Source organism: Staurois parvus, unplaced genomic scaffold, assembly GCF_062004578.1.
Source record: "Staurois parvus isolate SC_StPar_1 unplaced genomic scaffold, SC_StPar_1.0 ptg000153l, whole genome shotgun sequence".
NCBI classification, from domain to species: Eukaryota; Metazoa; Chordata; class Amphibia; order Anura; family Ranidae; genus Staurois; species Staurois parvus.
This window is the reverse complement of record NW_028317949.1, coordinates 16,027,906-16,047,973: the sequence shown is the minus strand read 5'-3', so window position 1 is coordinate 16,047,973 and position 20,068 is coordinate 16,027,906. Positions and strand designations below refer to the sequence as shown.

The window sequence follows — 20,068 nt, the reverse complement described above, 5'->3', positions numbered from 1 at the left end:
TTTTTTTTTTACGACAACTCTGTATGCTTTTGCTAACAGTGCAAGCTGAACTCCAGCTGCACATTGTGGCACATTACCTTTCAGTGGACATCTTGTGTTTTTTTAGTGAATACAAGATGTCCTCTGATTGGATTAAATGGAGAAGAGATGCAGATTATGTCATGATGATTATGTTATGTCTCCTCATCATCTAATCAGTGAATGCCTGTAGTCTGTAAGAAATACATTCCCTGAATGGTGGTGGTACAGAGAGAACTACTCCCTGTGTTTAGTGTGTAGAGGGAAAGCTGCTGACGTAGCACCTGGAAGGCCACAGGTATCACGTATGTGCTGTTCACACTTATGTGCTATGGACTACTACAGTGACAGTCATAATATTAAATATGGATACTTGCATTGCACCAAGCTCATCAAACGTAAGTATGCAAAAAGTAATTCCTGAAGATCCACTTTAACTTTTACATTATCTGTTGTAGTGGACTATATAGTATTCAGATGGTCTTTAGAAGTTGAGATGGACACTAGACAGATAATTCCAGTTTAGTTCTTCCTGGGTAACATTGCATGTCCATCTCTTTTGATCCGTGGTTTAATGAAAGTCAATTTTAAAGTGCAGGAAATATTAGCAGGTCTAAAATTCTTACCTTACTCTTACCTGTTTGGGAATTGTACAACATATCCTTGCATTGATATTTGTGGTGTGCAAACTTGTAGTGAAAGTATGTTTTAATGAGTATCTGTATGTTGTGTCTGCATGGGCAGCCTTATAATGACATCTATCCATAAAAATGCTTATGAAAACCCTGAACACGTCCAAAAAAACTGTCAAATATCTCTCACTGTTGCAGTGGGAGAGTCATTACCTGACCACTATTTAGACATGAGATGTTTATATCTAGAACTTTGTACCTTTAGTGGTTCCCTCATAAGATTGTTCATAGCAAAAATGCATCAATAAGCAACTTACTTCAGTCAGAAATCAGAATGCACCTGAATACAGTTAACTGATATCAGATTAGTTAATTGCTATTTCTTTTGTGTATGCCCATTTACCTCTTCAATACCTTATTACATATTATGTATAGTAAACTCCATTGTGATATTTAATACTGCAAAAGATTAACATCCACAAAGTTCTCCTCCGTGCACCCAGTTTCACACTTTTTAGAAACAGCTCCGCTCATACAGCCACACCATTTAGTCACAGAAACCTGTAAATGAATAAACTACAAGTACAATCTGCCATTGTGGCAGGTGGACTTTTAATTTCAATGGGCTGTGGGGGCACTGATGAGCACTCTTGTAGTCCACTGAAGTGTACTTTGACTTTCAGACAGATAGTCTATACAGAGGTATAGGCCGAAAGCATTCACACTTGATTATAGTGATTTTGTGTGCATTGTGTTGCTAATTTTTATTCACATTATTGCTCGTTTTGTTACAGTATTTTCACTTTTTTCTTACAGCTCAGGCATTTTTGTATTAACCACTTGACCTCCAGAGGATTTACCACCCTTAATGAACAAGCCTCTTTTTGCTACTCGGCGCTGCACTAATTCAACTGATAATTGCGCGGTCATGCAATGCTGCACCCAAACGAAATTTACGTCCTTTTTTTCACACAAATAGAGCTTTCTTTTGGTGTAATTTGATCACCTGTGCGCTTTTTATTTTTCACGCTATAAACAAAAAAAGGCCAAAAATTTTGAAGAAAAACAATATTTTTTATTTTCAGCTATAAAAAATATATAGTAAACTCAAAGTTGGTTATAAAGTTAAGCCAAAATGTATTCTGCTCCATGTTTTTGGTAAAAAAAATCCCAATAAGTGTATATTGATTGCTTTGTGTGGAAGTTATAGCATCTACAAACTATGGTATAAATACTGCAATTTACGCCATTTTTCTGCTTTACAGCGCTGAGCTAGTTTAACGGACAATTGCGCAGTCATGCAATATGGTACATAAATGAAATTTAAATCCTTTTTTTCCAACAAATTGAGCTTTCTTTCGGTGGTATTTGATCACCTGTGCGGTTTTTATTTTTTGCGCTATAAAAAAAAAAGGCTGACAATTTTGAGGAAAAAAAAAACAATATTTTGGACTTTTTGCTATAAAACATGTCCAGTAAAAAAAAAATGCAAAATCAAATTTAGTCATAAATTTCTGCCAAAATGCATTCTGCGTTATGTCTTTGCTAAAAAAAACCCAAATACCTGTAAATTAATTGGTTTATGTGAAAGTTATAGCGTTTACAAATGGCGGGAAAGATACTGGGATTTTTAGGTTTTTTTTTATACTAATAATGGCGGCGATCAGCGAATTATGGCGGCGATCAGGGACTTATGGCAGCGACTTATGGCAGGACTGCGGGACTGCGGCGGACATTCTGACATTGGGGGGTACTGACTTGGGGTCACTGACATCCCCAAAAACACTAATACAGTGATCAGTGCAAAAAAAACAAAACACTGACACTGTACTAATGGCAGGGATTAACTTTATTTTGCAGGGAAGGGTTATAGGAGTGAGGGGAGTGTTTTACTAGGAGGCGGGGGTGTGTACTGGGCGGGACAAGGCTGATCGAGAAAGAGAAACTCTTCTTTCTCGATCAGCTCATCCTCGAGCTGACAGGGAAGTGACAGACAGCACAGCTACTGCAGCTGTGCTCTCTGTCACTGTTTGCCGCCGATCGCCAGGACATAGCCGCTAAGGAGCGGCTGTGACCCGGCAACTGACATCTGCGGCGGTGATCCGCGGGACAAATAGGGCGGCGATGCGCCTCGCGCGTGCCCCCTATTTGTTTACAAAACACACGTTTTAAAATGTGGTTTTGCCTGCGAGTGCCGCCCTGCCGCCGTATATGTACAGTGGCTGGGCGGCATGCGGTTAACCAATAAAGAACTGCATCATCTATGACATCACTTGTTGCTGTGTGTTTCTGATTTCTTGGTTATTTATATCTTATTTTTGTTATTCTACCTATACCAACAGTACTAATACTGAAAGTTATTGTAATATTTTTTTAGAGCTAGGGATAGGGGATAATATGGTTTGGCCCTGACCTTTGACCCCAACCTTGACTTATGACCATAACCTTGTCATTGACCTAGATAAAAACCCTGATATACCTATTTTTCTTAATATTTTTATTTTTAACACACACTTTGTTTGTTTACATTTCTATGATAGAAGGAATAAAAAGATACAGTGCTCCCAGCACAAACACATGTACATATGAATGCAACCCCATGGAAGAAGACCCACTTGCGTGAATCCGCCAGTATGTGTACAGTCAGCAGCAAGTGGTTCAGATTCCGATAAAATGCTATAATGTTTCCATATAGACCCCCAAACAAATAAACACACAGACACACATGTCAAAAGTAAAAATAAAGTTTACTTTTTGCCTTTAATTTTTTTCTTCAGTAACTGAGGACCAGAATGTCCTTGTTTTATGAACATGAACATAAAAATTGTTCAGCAAATAAAATTTGGAACTTTTTTCTAAGAGGATTTGAAACACAAACATAAAAATAGTAACATTGATCATCCTATGACAATGGAATTTGATAGTGGCTAGGATATAAGGCAGTAACTGGAAATCTTGTACCTTAAGTTGAAGAGGTACTGTAACTCATAGTGCCAAAAAAGTAATACTGAAAAGGTTAAATACTTAACAAAAAATGCATAGTTACATAGTTGGTAAGGTTGCTAAGGTTGAATAAAGACACCAGTCCATCCATGCAATCTGTGTGTGTGTATGTGTGTTTATGTCACTACCATTTCTAATATCCCTGTATATCCACTTAAGCCCTACAAGATTTACCCCCTTCAAGATCAGGCCATTTTTTTTTTTTATTTGGCACTGGGCTACTTTGACTGGTAATTGTGCGGTCATGCAACACTATACACAAATGAAATTTATTTTAAAAATTCACAAAAATAGAGCTTTCTTTTTGGGGTATTTAATCGCCACTGTTTCTTAAAAACATTTTTAGTATATAAATTTAAAAAAAATGATATTTTCTACCTTCTGTTACAAAACATATCCAATAAAGGATAAATAAAAAAATCTAATTTCTTTAAATCTAGGCCAACATGTATTCTCCTACATATCCTTGGTAAAAAAAAATCCCAATAAGTGTATATTAATTGGTTTGTGCAAAAGTTATAGCATCTAAAACTATGGTAAATGTACTGGGATTTATGTATGATACTATACCTGTAATGGCGGAGACCAGCGACTTATAGTGGGACTGTGATAGTGTGGTGGGAAATATGGTACTGGCTGGAAGGGACACTAACTGACTGACACTGATATCAACAGTGGCACTAATACAGCGATCAGTACTAATACTGTACACTGTACTAATGACACTGGCTGGTAAGGGGTTAACATCTAACGGCAAGCAAAGGGTTAACTGTGTGTCAACCAATGTGTAATATGTGCTGCTTTTACTAATAGATGTGGCTCATCACTGCTCTGTGTTAGTAAATACAGGGCTCTGTGCTGTGATTCCCTATGTCGATCAGCAAGGTCCCAGCCATAAATCATTAGCCGAAACATGCTGACTGACATGCATGTGATCTAGCACAGCCGGGCCACCCGCCAGCAGTAAAACCACAGTGGGTGGTCCAGAAGCAGATATTGCACTCACTAAGATGCCCATCTAAATTTGTTTTGAAATTATTGACACTCCCTGCTGACACCACCAACTGTGGAAGGGAGTTCCACATCCTCACCACTCTGACAATAAAGAACCCCTTACACAGTTTAAAGTGTAAGTCCACCTTTACAGAAAATCTGTAAGGTGACCTTACACTGAACCCCCTTCCCATTCCCCCACTTCCATTATGCCAGTGTCCTGCAATCCCCGGCTTTCAGGCACATGGAGGCCACTTTACCAGTCAGGATCAGGATTTGAAATCCTCCTGGCTTTCTCTCCTCTCCTCAAAGTGCTGACAGGCTTGCCTAGACAGATTCTGATTAATCAGCGATGTCCATGTAACAGTTCTGACTAATTAGAATGCCTCTTGTCCATGCATTCTGAGAGGTATGGATAGGAGGTTAAGCCCCAAGGATTTCAAATCCTTGGACCAATGAATCAGTGTCCTAGTGTCTGACAGTATGGCATCCCTGGAACTGGTACAGCAAGACTGCAAGGGGATGGTAGATTTTCTGTAAAGGTGAACTTAAACTTTAAGGTTAAACTGCTTCTCGTCCAACTTCATTAGGTGGCCACATGTCCTCTTAAGAGATCTGAGCTTGAAAAGTTTCCTCCCTATGCAACAGTCACATTTCAGATATTTGTATGTCTCTATCATATCTCCTCTTAAACATCTTTTCTCCCGAGAGAATAAGTTTAATGTTTGTAGTCATCCTTGTAACTGAGGTCCTCCAGCTTAGCTTTGTTGCCCTTCTGTGGACTCTCTCCAATTCCAAAACATCCTTCCTGAGGACTGGTGACCAGAACTGGGTGGCATACTCAAAATGTGGTCAAACCAGAGCTTTGTAAAGTAGTAGAATTATAGTCTTATCTCCTGAGTGAAAACATGTTTTAATGCATGCTAATAGTCTGTCAGCCTTGCTTGCTGCATCTTGACACTGAAAGCTATTGCTGAACTTGTGATCTACTAGGACTCTCAGATCCTTTGCCATCCTAGATTCCCGCCATGGCATCTCCCCTAGCAAGTAACTTGCATTCATATTTTTAGCCCTGAAGTGCATTACTTTATATTTTTCATCATTAAACCTTGTTTGCCATGTGGTATCCCACTATATCGTACTGTGCAGTTATTACCCTGCTTAGCATTGTATCATCAGTAAACACTGAGATTGAACTTATTATACCAACCTTCATATCATTTATGGATAAAGTAAACAGAATTGGTCCCAGGACAGAGACTTGGGGTACCCCACTTACAATTCCAGACCATTCAGAATATACACTATATATCACCACCCTTTGGATGTACTCCTGTACTCAGTTTTCAATCCAGGTGCATACACTGTCATCCATTCCATCAGACCTCAATTTGTCAATTAAGCATTTATGGGGAACTGTATTGAATACTTTAGCAAGATTTATGTGCATTTATGTGTGCACCAGTTCTATTCTATGGGACTCAAAATCCCATACATAAGAGTGTTTTGCAGCTTCAAGCTACAAAATGCTCAGGTGTGAATGCAGCCTGAAAGCCAGCAAATGTAACATCCCAAAATTTGCTGCCTTCTCAGTGTTGCCCTTATTGGTGTTTTTTCCACTCTTCATTATGTTTTATCTAATTTATAGTGCACATCAAAGAAAATATTTGTGAGAAAGAGTGTGAACCCCCATAATGGCCACATGAGATGTGCAAAGTCAGTACTTTGCAAAATCAGCACAGCTGGAATCCCTGAGAGATAAAGGAAAAAGTAAATAATCTCTATAAAGAAACTGAAATATTAGTTTTGGGTAGACAGATAATTTAATTTACTTGACAATCCCTTGTGTTGGCATCTAAAACTTTTGGATACTTTTATTTAGCAACCTCTCATAAAGTCCAATGAGAAAAAACACAGGCATTTTAATATCAAAATTAGAGAATTTTACTGTACATCAAGCAGGTCAGATAATTTTGAACATCTTTGTATCATAATATTATCTATCATTGACTTTCCAACTGCACTTTGGACAAAACATCCTAAAGAGACTAATATCAATAGAAGCTAAAAGCTTAAAACTAGAGTAATTACTGTATCTATTTTAAGAATTCAATTGGATAACACAAAGAACAAATATCAGTATCAATAGAATATTTCAAGCTAAATTTCAGGTATTCAACTCCTTTGTAAAAGTGAAGGCACATTATGGGGGAGATTTACTAAAGCTGGTTCACTCAGAATCTGGTGAAGCTGTGCATGGTAGCCAATCAGCTTCCAACCTCAGCTTGTTCAGTTAAGATTTGGCAATAAAATCTGGAAGCTATTTGGTTTCTGCACCTAATTTAGCATTCTCCAGCTTTAGTAAATAAACTCCTATGAGTTAAGTCCAAGGAGATGCATGACATCTCCTGGACTTATCTCTAATATTTATATCTGACAGGTTTTAGTACTCCTGGAAGGCAATTATCACCAGACACTGATCCTGAAACAGTAGAGTCTCTGCAGCTGCTATGCCCACCCTTACTGTCCTCCTTTCCAATCACATAAGCCTTTGTATTATGTGAACACATTCACAAAATGTAAAGGCTTCTGTGAATGGGCAGTATAGGGGAGGGTTGGGCATAGCTGCTCTGCATGCTTCTCTCCCTCAGTTCCTGGAATGTCTCTCCAGAAGAACAATAAACCTGTCAAATGTAAATAATAGAGCAAAGTCCAGGAGATGTCATAAACCTAGTTGGACATAATTCATAGTGTGCTTTCACTTTTTACCAAGTGGCTGAATTCAACTTTCATCTTTGACTGGAAGCAAAATATTAATTTACATGCTAAACTAAAAGCGTTCTGTCCTCATATAAATAAATGTCAATTTAACTTACAGACCAACAAGTCCATCATAACTGTATTTGAATAAAATAAGAATCCAATATTAAAAGAGTACATGGCTGATAAAAACGTTTATTGAAAAAGAGATGCAGTAGTAAACTAATTATCCGCTTATAAGTTGAAGAAATAGAACCATCACAAGTTACAGGCATTATAGTTCTGGGTCATTTAGGGGATTTTAACATTATGATAATGCAGTAAACTCAATTGTCTTAAAATCCCTAAATTAGTCCACACTATCAGCTTATTAGAATGTCTCTGCTAATCCAAGGGAAAGAAATAGACAGAAGTAAAAATTAGAAAAAGTGAAATAAATAAATGAAGGCTGACAATGAGGATAGTCACAGAGAAAAAGAATTTGGTTGTAAAACAGAAATTATCACTCAGATTTTGTTTTGTAGAACTTAAATATTTGATTATCATGCTAGGGTCCATATATTTTGCATTCATAATCATGTTTTTGTAGATTTGCATTTTAAATTGACAGTTTAATAAATGGGCTAAGTAAGAGTTTTAAGTTTTTTAGCCAGTTACTGATCAGACTCGGACAAACAGATACCAACTTTCTCATTAGAATCTGGTGGTTGTAGGACATTCAGCATTTAGCACCCATAGCATATATCATGTATCATATATGTCAGCACTCTTTTAGGTTGCCTTTGTGTTGGTATGTGGTCCATATAAGCCTAAGGCTTCCCCTGGTTGAAATGAACTTTCCTGCGAAGTGTACATACTTAAGTTTATCTACTAGTAATTTAGTTGCTTCTTCAAGAACTGCAATTAAAGTTTCTAGATATGCCAATTAAAGCTCTCAGCCAGAAATGTTCTACCCCAGGCAAAAACTGTGTATGATGTACTTTAAGTTTTTCACTCATCAAGTGTTATAATATTTTGCACTTCCAAAGCTCTTAGTGATGCATAATTATAGAGGCAATTTAGAGTATTTTGTCACCCATCATAACCATATCACTGCATGGTAAATATTCCAGTCGATAAAATGAAAATATGCAAGGCCCGTTATCCTTTTGCGTGGAGTTATCAGTTAAAGGATAACTAAACACTAAAAAATAATAAATGCACATGGTTTTGCAGGTAAGAAAAATGTGCATTCATTATTTTTGGTTGCAGAAGCCTGTAAAGCATTGCACCAGTGATCAGCAGATCACTAGTGTCATGCAGGTCTCCTGCAGATCTGTCAGTATATTGGCTTCCCCATACAGGATGTATGGGCAAGCAGCTATACTGAAAGGAAGATTCAATTAACTACCACAGCACCATGTTCATCAATGTTCACTGAGAACTAAATCCATTCATTCACAGAACTATGTTTTTAAAAAGTTACAGCTAATACAGGGAACTTTTCCCTATACTTCTGTCACAGGGGGTGGGGTGGCAGAAGCTGCAGCTGCAGCATTGGGAACATGTTACATGTTCCACACGTTAAATATTTGGTAGTCAGAAATGCCCGCAGCGATAAAAGAAGAAAAGAATTAGCGCAGGGCAGGCATGACTAGGCCCAGAGTGGGAAGGAAGACGTGAGAGGGTTAATGATTGTATTAGGGTTGGTAAAGGATAGCTGGGGGATCTGGTTGGTAGAGGAGAGTGTAGGTGGGGTCTCCTGCACTTTAGGGTGGGGTGTTCTGGGGAGGGGCGTCAGTTGGGAGCTGGACGTGGGAGAGAGAGCTTCCCTCCCGCCCTCCCTGTTTGGTGAGTGTTGTGTTCCTCCTGGGGGGGGGGTTATTTTGGTTCCTGGGCGGTGGTTGGTCTTTGGAGGCAGTTCTTATCTTGGAGGTACAAAATGGTGTGGGACCCATCGTTGGTATGGTGTGCCCGGGAACATTCCAGTTAACCGAGGTTTAACTGGAAGGTGGTGGTGCTGCCCTGTGGACGGTATGGTTGTCTCCGAGCTGGTTGGTTGCGGCTGGAGGCCTAGTGGAATATGGTTGTCCGCAGGTGCATTTTGGATCATTTTGGGGTGCCTTCAAAGACCAACGACAACTCTTTATGTTTTCTGTTATAAGGAATGGTTGATGTGTTTAAACTTGATTTGTTAATAAAAGGCCGTGCTGGCCATTTTACTCCAAAATTGGTGTTGTGTTTTCTGTAAGTATAGTAAGTAAAGGGGATTGGTATGGAAGGGTAATGGTGGTGTAGTGGGGTCTGGATGAACCTATCTCGGGTGCACTAGTCATGTGCTTGTAGTAGGGGAACTTTAGATTTCATTAAATATTTAATATTGCTTGCAAGTAGTGCTGATGGAAAAATATTTGATTATTGTATCTTTTATCAATATGTACACACTATAGGTTGTGTGCTTTCTCATGCCATTAGTTTTACTTTTGTTAATATCTATTGTAAAGCCTCTAACTGTGCCCTATTGCCTGTGTATGTTTTCCAGGTACATCTGTGATTCAGGTGACTGCCATAGATGCTGATGATCCCTCCTATGGCAATAGTGCGAAAATTGTGTACAGCATTATTCAGGGACAGCCATATTTCTCAGTTGATCCTGACACAGGTAAGAATATTTTATATACACAGACACACAGCTAAGAATTTTATATATATATATATATATATATATATATATATATATATATATATATGTGCTAGTGATATAAAAAAAATGCCCAAACTGCTGGATTATCAGTTTTATGCAGACTGTTCATGTGTAAAGAAAAAATAACACACAGCATTCCACTGTTCTGTACCACTGCATCATATTAATGTAAAAATGTAAAGCTTTTCATTTGAAACTCTCAAATCTCATGCCAATCTAGACTGACACCTTACTGCCCTGTTATATGTTGGCTTGCCAGTGGTACTCTACAGTCATTTACGGAGAGGCAGGATTTCTACATTAAATGGTTAATTAAAAAAAAATGAACACTCACTTCATTAATGTCACTAATCCAACAATGTACAAGCACATTTTCTAGTTTTTTTTTCCTTTTACGTGATTAAAGTGGTTGTAAACCCTTACATATACTCAGTGAAATGACTGGCCTTAGATAATACACAGAGATAAAACAAATCCTTCTACATGAATTATACCTGCCCTGCCAATCTGCAGTCTTCTCTTCTCTGGTATCTGTTCAAAGTCCAAAATTTTTAAAGCTTGTCTGAAATTTCAGAAAAAAAGGGGGAGAAGAGCTGAAACTACTCTACAGAGCTCAATGGGGGGAGCTCTGAGAGCTGTTTGGAGGAAGGAGACACGCCGCCAGGGGCGGACTGACAACTCATGGGGCCCCCGGACAATAGGGGATCATGGGGCCCCTGTGTCCTTGCCCAAACTCAAAAAAGCCTATGAAAAAGGTACCAGGGGCATCTCATGGGGCCCCCTACTGACCCCGGGCCCTTGGGCAGTGCCCGAGTTTCCAAATGGTCAGTCCGCCCCTGCATGCCTACCCCCCTTCACACAGCACACAAGAACAGAGATGAGGCTTTCAATTTGCTGGAGGTCCCTCCCCTGTCACCATTTTTCTCTTGGTGTCAGGAAAACTTTTCAGAAGTGATTAATGCTGATAGCAGAGGAATGAAGCAGCAGACAGAAATGACGCTTAGTACTCTTAATTGAGAAAAGCACACACTATAGAGGGATAAGCTTTGTTCATATAACACATTTGAGGTTTACAACCACGTTAAGGATTCAAGGTGAACACAGCTCTACCTTATTAACTAACTAAAATGACATTCCTTACTGCTTTAGTAAGAAGCAGTGCAATCCTGTAGTGCAGTGTAATGCATTCAGTATAATCATTTTTGCTTTATATGAGTCGTACCTGTTTAAAAATCCTTTTTACCATATTAGTCTCTTATGTAAGAAAAATGTTATTCTTGCTTAGATAGGCCAACCAACAAAAGCATCCTAGATGTAGTATCACCTATACAGATCTGCCTTAAACAAAGAGTATAAATATATAAAAAAAATACCCAACAAACGGTGTTAATATTTTTCAGTAAATTTTGCAATATGCTTTGTAAATATCTGTTAATAAAATTATAATGCACAAGGGAATAATGAAGAGATAATTATCATGTGTTTTTATGCAACGAATGAAAAAAAGTTGTTTAGTATTTTTTACTTTAAATTGGTTAACCCTTTGAGGACCGTAAGATTTTGGAACACCAAAAGAATCAATTTTTTTTGTTTTTAAACTTCGTACACTTCAGTTGCTGTAACTAAGCCATTTCATGAAACAATTAGCAAAAAGCTAGATCCATTTGTTGTTTGTTGATAAGAACTAATATTTTGACTCAAACCAAAAAAAAAAAAGAGTTTTAAGTTCTTAATCAGATGATACACGCAATTAAAAACATGGGACAAATACGTCCCTTGGTCCTCAAAGGGTTAATCCTTTGTACAGTTAAACAATTTGATTATTAAATGTTGTAGCACCTGTTTAGTGGTATGGTGTTGTGTTTGTAAAAATGTAGACGTTATCTCCAGTGTGCATTTGCTGACAAAGATTTTACATCTGTGGCGTATTTCATGTGAAAATATTTTGAAACAGTGTTTTTCCCCTGGTTTTGCAGGCATAATCAAAACTGCTTTACCAGACATGAGCAGGGAGAACAGGGAACATTACCAAGTGGTTATTCAGGCCAAAGATATGGGCGGCCAGATGGGAGGATTATCTGGGACCACCACGGTGAACATCACACTGACTGATGTCAATGACAATCCGCCTAGATTCCCACAGAGTAAGATTCATTTAATACTTGTGCTGTGTTTAAAACCCTGTTTAAATTTGGTAATTTAACAGATACCATCTGTGATGCGCTTTCATAAATACTGAGCTGCTGCAGAGCCTGCTTATAGCTTTATGCTAGATAAAGGAAAGCAGTAGCCTGTTTTAATAGAATTTTTTTTTTGCTGCTTCCGTTTATTGCAAAATAGTAAAACAAAATTAAAACCATCCATTTTTTTTTTGCAACACAGACCTTTACAAGCTGTATTTTACTTAATGTTTGCAGGCAGAAATAGGATTATTAATATCATATTTTATTCATGACAACACAAACTACGTTTCAATTCTTTATAATGAGAGACATTTCAAGATATGGGAAATGGCAGTAGTCTTTAAAAGTAACATAAAGTGGGGGAAGCAATGAAATTTGCATCAGATATCATTTTGTGCTACCAGCTAATATACAGTCAGCTTTTGCTTTTTTGTGCTTGTTTTATACTTGTTATTATCACTGGTAAATAGATAGTAATAGACATTTCATCATTTGAGCCACTTGGTATTGCAGCAAAGTTATAATTAAAATATGTTCTTTTCCTCCTGCCTTTTCTAAACAAAAGTCTAACAGACATTTTGCTTTCTTCATCTCTCATCCTCCCTGCTGGGAAATATGTCTCCAATTCCCAACCCCTCTCCCCTACTTTACACCTCTGAATACACAAACATTCATTGTGTCAAGGAATGCTAATTTTCAGTGGAACAAATGTGCTGCAACTTCCTTGCAGTTGCAGAGCAACTCAATCGACTTGAAAGGGCTGAGTTTATATGTACAGTTGAGCTCAAAAGTTTACATACCCTGGCAGAAATTGTGAAATTTTGTCATTGATATTGAAAATATGACTGATCATGCCAAAAAATGCTCTTTTATTTAAGGATAATGATCATATGAAGCCATTTATTATCAAATAGTTGTTTTGCTCCTTTTTAAATCATAATGATACAGTGGGGCAAAAAAGTATTTAGTCAGCCACCAATTGTGCAAGTTCTCCCACTTAAAAAGATGAGAGAGGGCTGTAATTGACATTAGAGGTAGACCTCAACTGTGAGAGACAAAATGAGAAAAAAAATCCAGACAATCACATTGGCTGATTTGGAAAGAATTTATTTGCAAATTATGGTGGAAAATCAGTATTTGGTCAATCTCAAAAGTTCATCTCAGTACTTTGTTATATATCCTTTGTTGGCAATGACAGAGGTCAAACGTTTCCTGTAAGTCTTCACAAGCTTGGCACACACTGTTGCCGGTATGTTGGCCCATTCCTCCATGCAGATCTCCTCTAGAGCAGTGATGTTTTGGGGCTGTCGCTGGGCAACACGGACTTTCAACTTCCTCCAAAGGTTTTCTATGGGGTTGAGATCTGGAGACTGGCTAGGCCACTCCAGGACCTTGAAATGCTTCTTACGAAGCCACTCCTTCGTTGCCCAGGTGGTATGTTTGGGATCATTGTCATTTTGGAAGACCCAGCCACGTTTTATCTTCGATGCCCTTGCTGATTGAAGGAGGTTTGCACTCAAAATCTCACTATACATGGCCCCATTCATGCTGTCCCGTACATGGATCAGTCGTCCTGGTCCCTTTGCGGAGAAACAGCCCCAAAGCATGATGTTGCCACCCCCATGCTTCACAGTAGGTATGGTGTTTTTGGATGCAACTCAGCATTCTCTCTCCTCCAAACACGACGAGTTGTGTTTCTACCAAGCAGTTCTATTTTGGTTTCATCTGACCATATGACATTCTCCCAATCCTCTTCTGGATCATCCAAATGCTCTCTAGCAAACTTCAGATGGGCTCGGACATGTACTGGCTTAAGCAGGGGGACACGTCTGGCACTGCAGGATCTGAGTCTCTGGCAGCGTAGTGTGTTACTGATGGTAGCCTTTGTTATGTTGGTCCCAGCTCTCTGCAGGTCATTCACTAGGTCCCCCCGTGTGGTCCTGGGATTTTTGCTCACCGTTCTTGTGATCATTTTGACCCCACGGGGTGAGATCTTACGTGGAGCCCCAGATCGAGGGAGATTATCAGTGGTCTTATATGTCTTCCATTTTCTAATTATTGCTCCCACAGTTGATTTGTTCACACCAAGCTGCTTGTCAATTGCAGATTCAGTCTTCCCAGCCTGGTGCAGGTCTACAATTTTGTTTCTGGTGTCCTTCGACAGCTCTTTGGTCTTCACCATAGTGGAGTTTGGAATGTGACTGTTTGAGGTTGTGGACAGGTGTCTTTTATACTGATAACAAGTTCAAACAGGTGCCATTGATATAGGTAATGAGAGCAGGACAAAAGAGCCTCTTAAAGAAGAAGGTGCAGGTCTGTGAGGGCCAGAAATCTTGCTTGTTTGTAGGTGACCAAATACTTATTTTCCACCATAATTTGCAAATAAATTCTTTTCAAATCAGCCAATGTGATTGTCTGGATTTTTTTTCTAATTTTGTCTCTCATAGTTGACGTCTACCTATGATGCCAATTACAGGCCTCTCTCATCTTTTTAAGTGGGAGAACTTGCACAATTGGTGGCTGACTAAATACTTTTTTGCCCCACTGTAACAGAAATAACCCAAATGGCCATGATCAAAAGTTTCCATACCCTGGAATGTTTGACCTTGGTACAGACACACAAGGTGACACACACGGGTTAAAATGCCAATTAGAGGTTAATGTCCCACATCTGTTGCTTTTTAAATTGCAATTAGTGTCAGTGTATAAAGAGTCAATGAGTTTGTTAGCTCTTACGTGGAAGCACTGACTAGGCTAGATACTGAGCCATGGGGATCAGAAAAAAACTGTCAAATGTCCTGCGTAACAAGGTAATGAAGCTTTATAAAGATGGAAAAGGACATAAAAAGGTGTCCAAAGCCTTGAATATGCCAATCAGTACTGTTAAATCACCTATTAAGAAGTGGAAAGTTCAGGGATCTCTTGATACCAAGCCAAGGACAGGTAGACCAAGAAAGATTGCAGCCACAACTGCCAGAAGAATTGTTCGGGATACAAAGGGAAACCCATAGGTAACCACAAGAAAAATACAGGCTGCTCTGGAAAAAGACAGTGTCGTTGATTTGAAGGAGCACAATATAATGACACTTCAACAAAAATGAGCTGCATGGTTGATGTGCCAGAAAGAAGCCTTTACTGCATCAATGACACAAAAAGGCCTGGTTAGGCATGTCAAGGTGTTGTCAGGCATATTGTAACTGGGATTTTTTGTGGCATTGGTGCAGTAAAAGCTTCTTTCTGGCACCTCGACCAAACAGCTCATTTTTGTTCAAGTATCACCGTATTGTACTTCTTAAAAACAACCACACCATCTTTTTCCAGAGCAGCCTGTTTTTCTTTTGAGGTTGCTTGTGGGTTTTTCTTTGAATCCCAGACAATTCTTCTGTCCTTACTATATTGATTTCTCATTAAAAGGTGTATTTAAACCCGAACTGGATTATATATAGTTACAAAGGCCTATGGGGTTGATTTACTAAAACTGGAGAGTGCAAAATCTGGTGCAGCTGTGCATAATGGCCAATCAGCTTCTCAACAAGTCCAGCTTGTTCAACTAAACTTTGACAAATAACTGGAAGCTGATTGGTTTCTATGCAGAGCTGCACTCTTCAGTTTTAGCAAATCAACCCTATATGTCGTAAACACTTACTATTTTTTCTAACACAATACTGTTTTTACTCTTTCCCAAACTGATATAGAGGCACTCATAAGTCTTGCAGTTGAGATCAAAACAGCAGCATTTTTGTTGTTGACATATCAATGAAGCTCAGTCCATCTTTCTCAAGAGTGCCTCTATACCAGTTTTGGATTTGTATAGATTTCTTTGTGGGTGAGCACCTGGGCATTTAACCTCAAACATAGTGGGGGTCGTGGTTTGGCTCTGGTCTAAGATGACCACTTAGTCTGAGAGCTCCTGTATGATGTAAAACTATCTTCATGGGGAAAATGGGTTGGAGTGTGTCTCTCATAGAGATTCACAGGCACCTTGAAGATTAAGGATTAAGAGATAAGGATCAAATACTCTTTAATGGCACAGAGATAAAGCTTTTTCAGGACCTATCACCTATACCGATAGAGAACTGCCATGCTCTTTGGCCCCTTCTTGAATTATTGTGGTCAAGATTGATCACATATATGTGGCGCTTCCCTTTCTGCCTCTTATCCATGACACACAGCCGTACAGCTTTTCTACATGTTTCTGAGCTTCTGCAACCCTTCTGTGAGACTTTGGATTTACCCCTAATAGAACTCCCAGAATGATAGAGCACTTTCTACTCAAATGATCTTTGGATGCTGGTCACCAACAGCAACACACCAAAATCTCAAAGGCACCACAGACGGCAATCTCACCCTATCTTCACTCCTAGTCACCCACATCATTGAGATGACGACTCTAGAAGCCCAGGAGCTCGTCGGAATGATAGACTGGATATCTGATGTGCCATTATCCTGTGAATGGCATTTGATGTGATATCCAGAACCGTTATAATTGCTTCTCTTATTACGCCTCCTCTCCCCTTCATTACCCCTACAGGGGTATGGCAGTAGCTGCAGGTTCACTTTACATTATACCTTGTGTTTTTTACGCTGATCTCTGTCAGATTGTGCTGTTTTATATTACTTTGGTGTATAAGGTATGTGGCCTGGGCTAGGAAATGGATGACCTGCTCTTCGAGTGTAAACTCTTTTGCTATCAGCCCCGTGATATAGTGTGTTCTCTGTTTCCCACTACAATGCTCTGTGATAGGCTGCTTTTCTTTAATGGTATATGTATTCTATAACCCCTCAATATGATGATAGTACAGTTGGATTTATGTCTCTATTTGTGTGATGTTTGTACTTTAAAGTAAATAGACATTTGGTTTGTTCTGTCTGATTGATTTACTTTATTAATTTGTATGGATTGAGGGGCCTCCCCACTGAAAAACATGCTTACTATTATGAGCCAAATGAGTGGTATATTTCTTTTTTTCTTCAACCCCCTCCTCTTTTTATTTTCCTCAGTCCTCGAGGCAGCTTAATGACGGTATGCAGATGCCTCATTTAAGATTCCAACCTGGTAGTTGGCTCTTTTTCCTATGTGAATTCTTTTGAGCATGTTTGCCCTGTGTATAGACCCCTTCCCTCCTGCTTAGTACCTGGAACACCTTCTAGATTGTCCCTTTGGATCTGATTTTTTTCACTGGGCAGATCATTAAGGCTGCTTTTCCTTTTCTCAGATAAGCCTGGTTAGGAAGCATGATGCCTCGTGTCTCTCCATACTCAGATGCTAAGGCACTGAATCTGTGATGCTGTGTTCTCCTGTCGGAGACGTGACACTTCCTTGAGATGATCCTTTGGATTTTCATACAGTGCATATATATATACACACACACTTACCAGCCACATTATTAGGTACACTCGTTCAATTGAAAAGGGTATTTAAGTGACTTTGCATGTGGCATGGTTGTTGGTGCCAGACTGGCTGGTCTGAGTACATGAAAAACTGCTGATCTACTGGGATTTTCACACACAACCATCTCTAGGGTTTACAGAATATGGTTAAAAAAAGAGAAAATATCCAGTGAGCAGCAGTTATGTGGATGAAAATGCCTTTTTTCATGTCAGAGGGGAATGGGTAGACTGGTTTGAGATGATAGAAAGGCAGCAGTTACTCTTAACCACTCGTTACAACCAAGGTATGAAGAATATCATCTCTGAATGCACAACATATCGAACCTTGAAGCAGATGGGCTACAGCAGCAGAAGACCACACTGAGTTCCACTCCTGTCAGCTAAGAACAGGAAACAGAGGCTATATATCGCACAAGCTCACCAAAATTGGACAATAGAAGATTGGAAAAACGTCTGGTCTAATGAGTCTCAATTTCAGCTGTGACATTCAGATGGTAGGGTCAGAATTTGGCATAAACAATGTAAAAAAGAATGGATCCATCCTGCCTTGTATCAATGATTCAGGCGTGTGGTTGTGGTGTAATGGTGTGGGATATATTTCCTGGGAATACTTTGGGCCCCTTAGCACCAACTGAGCAATGTTTAAATGCCATGGCCTACCTGAGTATTGTTGCTGACCATGTCCATCCCGTTATGACTTCAGTGTACCCATCTTCTGATGGCTACTTTCAGCAGGATAATGCACCATGTCACAAAGCTCAAATCATCTCAAACTGGTTTATTGCACATGACAATGAGTTTACTGTACTCCAATGGCATCCACAGTCACCAGATCTCAATCTCGATGTGGTGGAAGAGATTTACATTGTGAATGTGCAGCCAACAAATCTGCAGCAACTGCGTAATGCATTCATGTCAATATGAACCAAAATCTCTGAGGAATGTTTCCAACACCTTGTTGAATCTATGCCATGAATAATTATTATTATATTAATATTATTATATAGCATTTATATAGCACAAACAGTTTGTACAGCACTTTACAATATGAAGGTAGACATTACAGTTACAATACAATTTGGTACAAGAGGAAACAGAGGGCCCTGCTCGTTAGAGCTTACAATCTAGGAATTAAGACAGTTCTGAAGGCAAAAGGGTGCCCAACCCAGTACTAGTAAGGTGTAGCAACGTCGTCAGTGAGTGTGTATATATAACAAGCCTGTGCAAAAATGAAACAAACATAGTTTAAAAGGACTCTTTGCATTGCCTGCTCTCCACCCCTGATGAAGTTGTATGGACATGACACATAAGGAGGAGCTGAGGTGACACAAGTACACTGGGCAGAGATCCATAGAAGGAGGAAGTTCATGCACCGAGATATTCATTGGAAGTACATTATTTACATTGCCTTGCATAACAAGAGTTCTAGTGCATGATCAGAGTGCACATTTTAATGTAAGTGGATTTCTTAACGTAGAACACCAGATTTAATTTTATGTTAAACAGTTTATCTGGGTAACAGTTTATCCAAACAAACTATTTCCACTACAGAGTGATGTGGCTGCTGTATGTGCCGTAATTGATGTAGTATCCCTAGCTGCATACCGTAAGTGGCTCTATGCTCCAAGACCAGCACAAGTGAATGCCCCAAGAGTCAGGCTAAGGGATTGTCTGCCATTCAGAAGTAGTCTTTTATTTTTACCAAAGAATTCAAAGCTTCCTCTGGTTGGCCAATGTAGAGACATCCACCATATGGAGACTGACCAATTAGAAGAAGCATTGTTTTCATTGATAAAAATGAAAGGCTATTTCTGAATGACAGATGTAGCTAATGCTGCAACAATATAGTATATTACAGTACACACAGCAGCCACATCATTCAGTAATGGAAACAGCTTGCTTGGGTCAGCTTGGCCCAAATTAACTGTGAAATTAAAGTGATTGTAAATCCTCACCTTGTAAAACAACCACTTCATTTTCAAATAGAAATAAATGGCAAAACATTTGTGTATAGTAAAATAAAAACATTATAAATACCATTTTTCCCCTTTTATGTAAGTGATTACATATTCTGTTTTCAGCTGTATAATGAGAGAAACAGCAGCAATCTGATGGCAGGAGAAACAGCAGCACACTGATCTTCCCAGTAAATGACTGGGGGGGGGGGCATGTCATCATAAGCCTGATCATTGGATTAGCTTTCAGCACAGCTAGAAAACTGACCATGCTGTGCTCTCCTGCCTAGTGTGGTCAATTTGTCATTGGCAAGTAGGGGGGCTGTCAGAACACCAGGGATTTCACACAAAGGAGGCAATACAAAGAGAATAGGAGACTTTTCCATACAAGTACATGGCACAGCAGGTGCATATCAGGAATATGAAATGCTGGGTTTATATGTTCTCTAA

The 20,068-nt window shown here is 39.1% G+C and overlaps 1 protein-coding gene across 1 annotated transcript in view; it reads left to right on the top strand.

The window, feature by feature from the left end:
* LOC149463734 (cadherin-9-like) overlaps positions 1-20,068 on the top strand; it is a 332,295-nt gene that overhangs the window by 204,412 nt on the left and 107,815 nt on the right. Inside the window, exons 4-5 of the mRNA XM_089674842.1 lie at positions 9,928-10,047; positions 12,066-12,233. Of these exons, the coding sequence (XP_089530968.1) occupies positions 9,928-10,047; positions 12,066-12,233 (288 nt within the window). The remainder of the gene's footprint in view (positions 1-9,927; positions 10,048-12,065; positions 12,234-20,068) is intronic.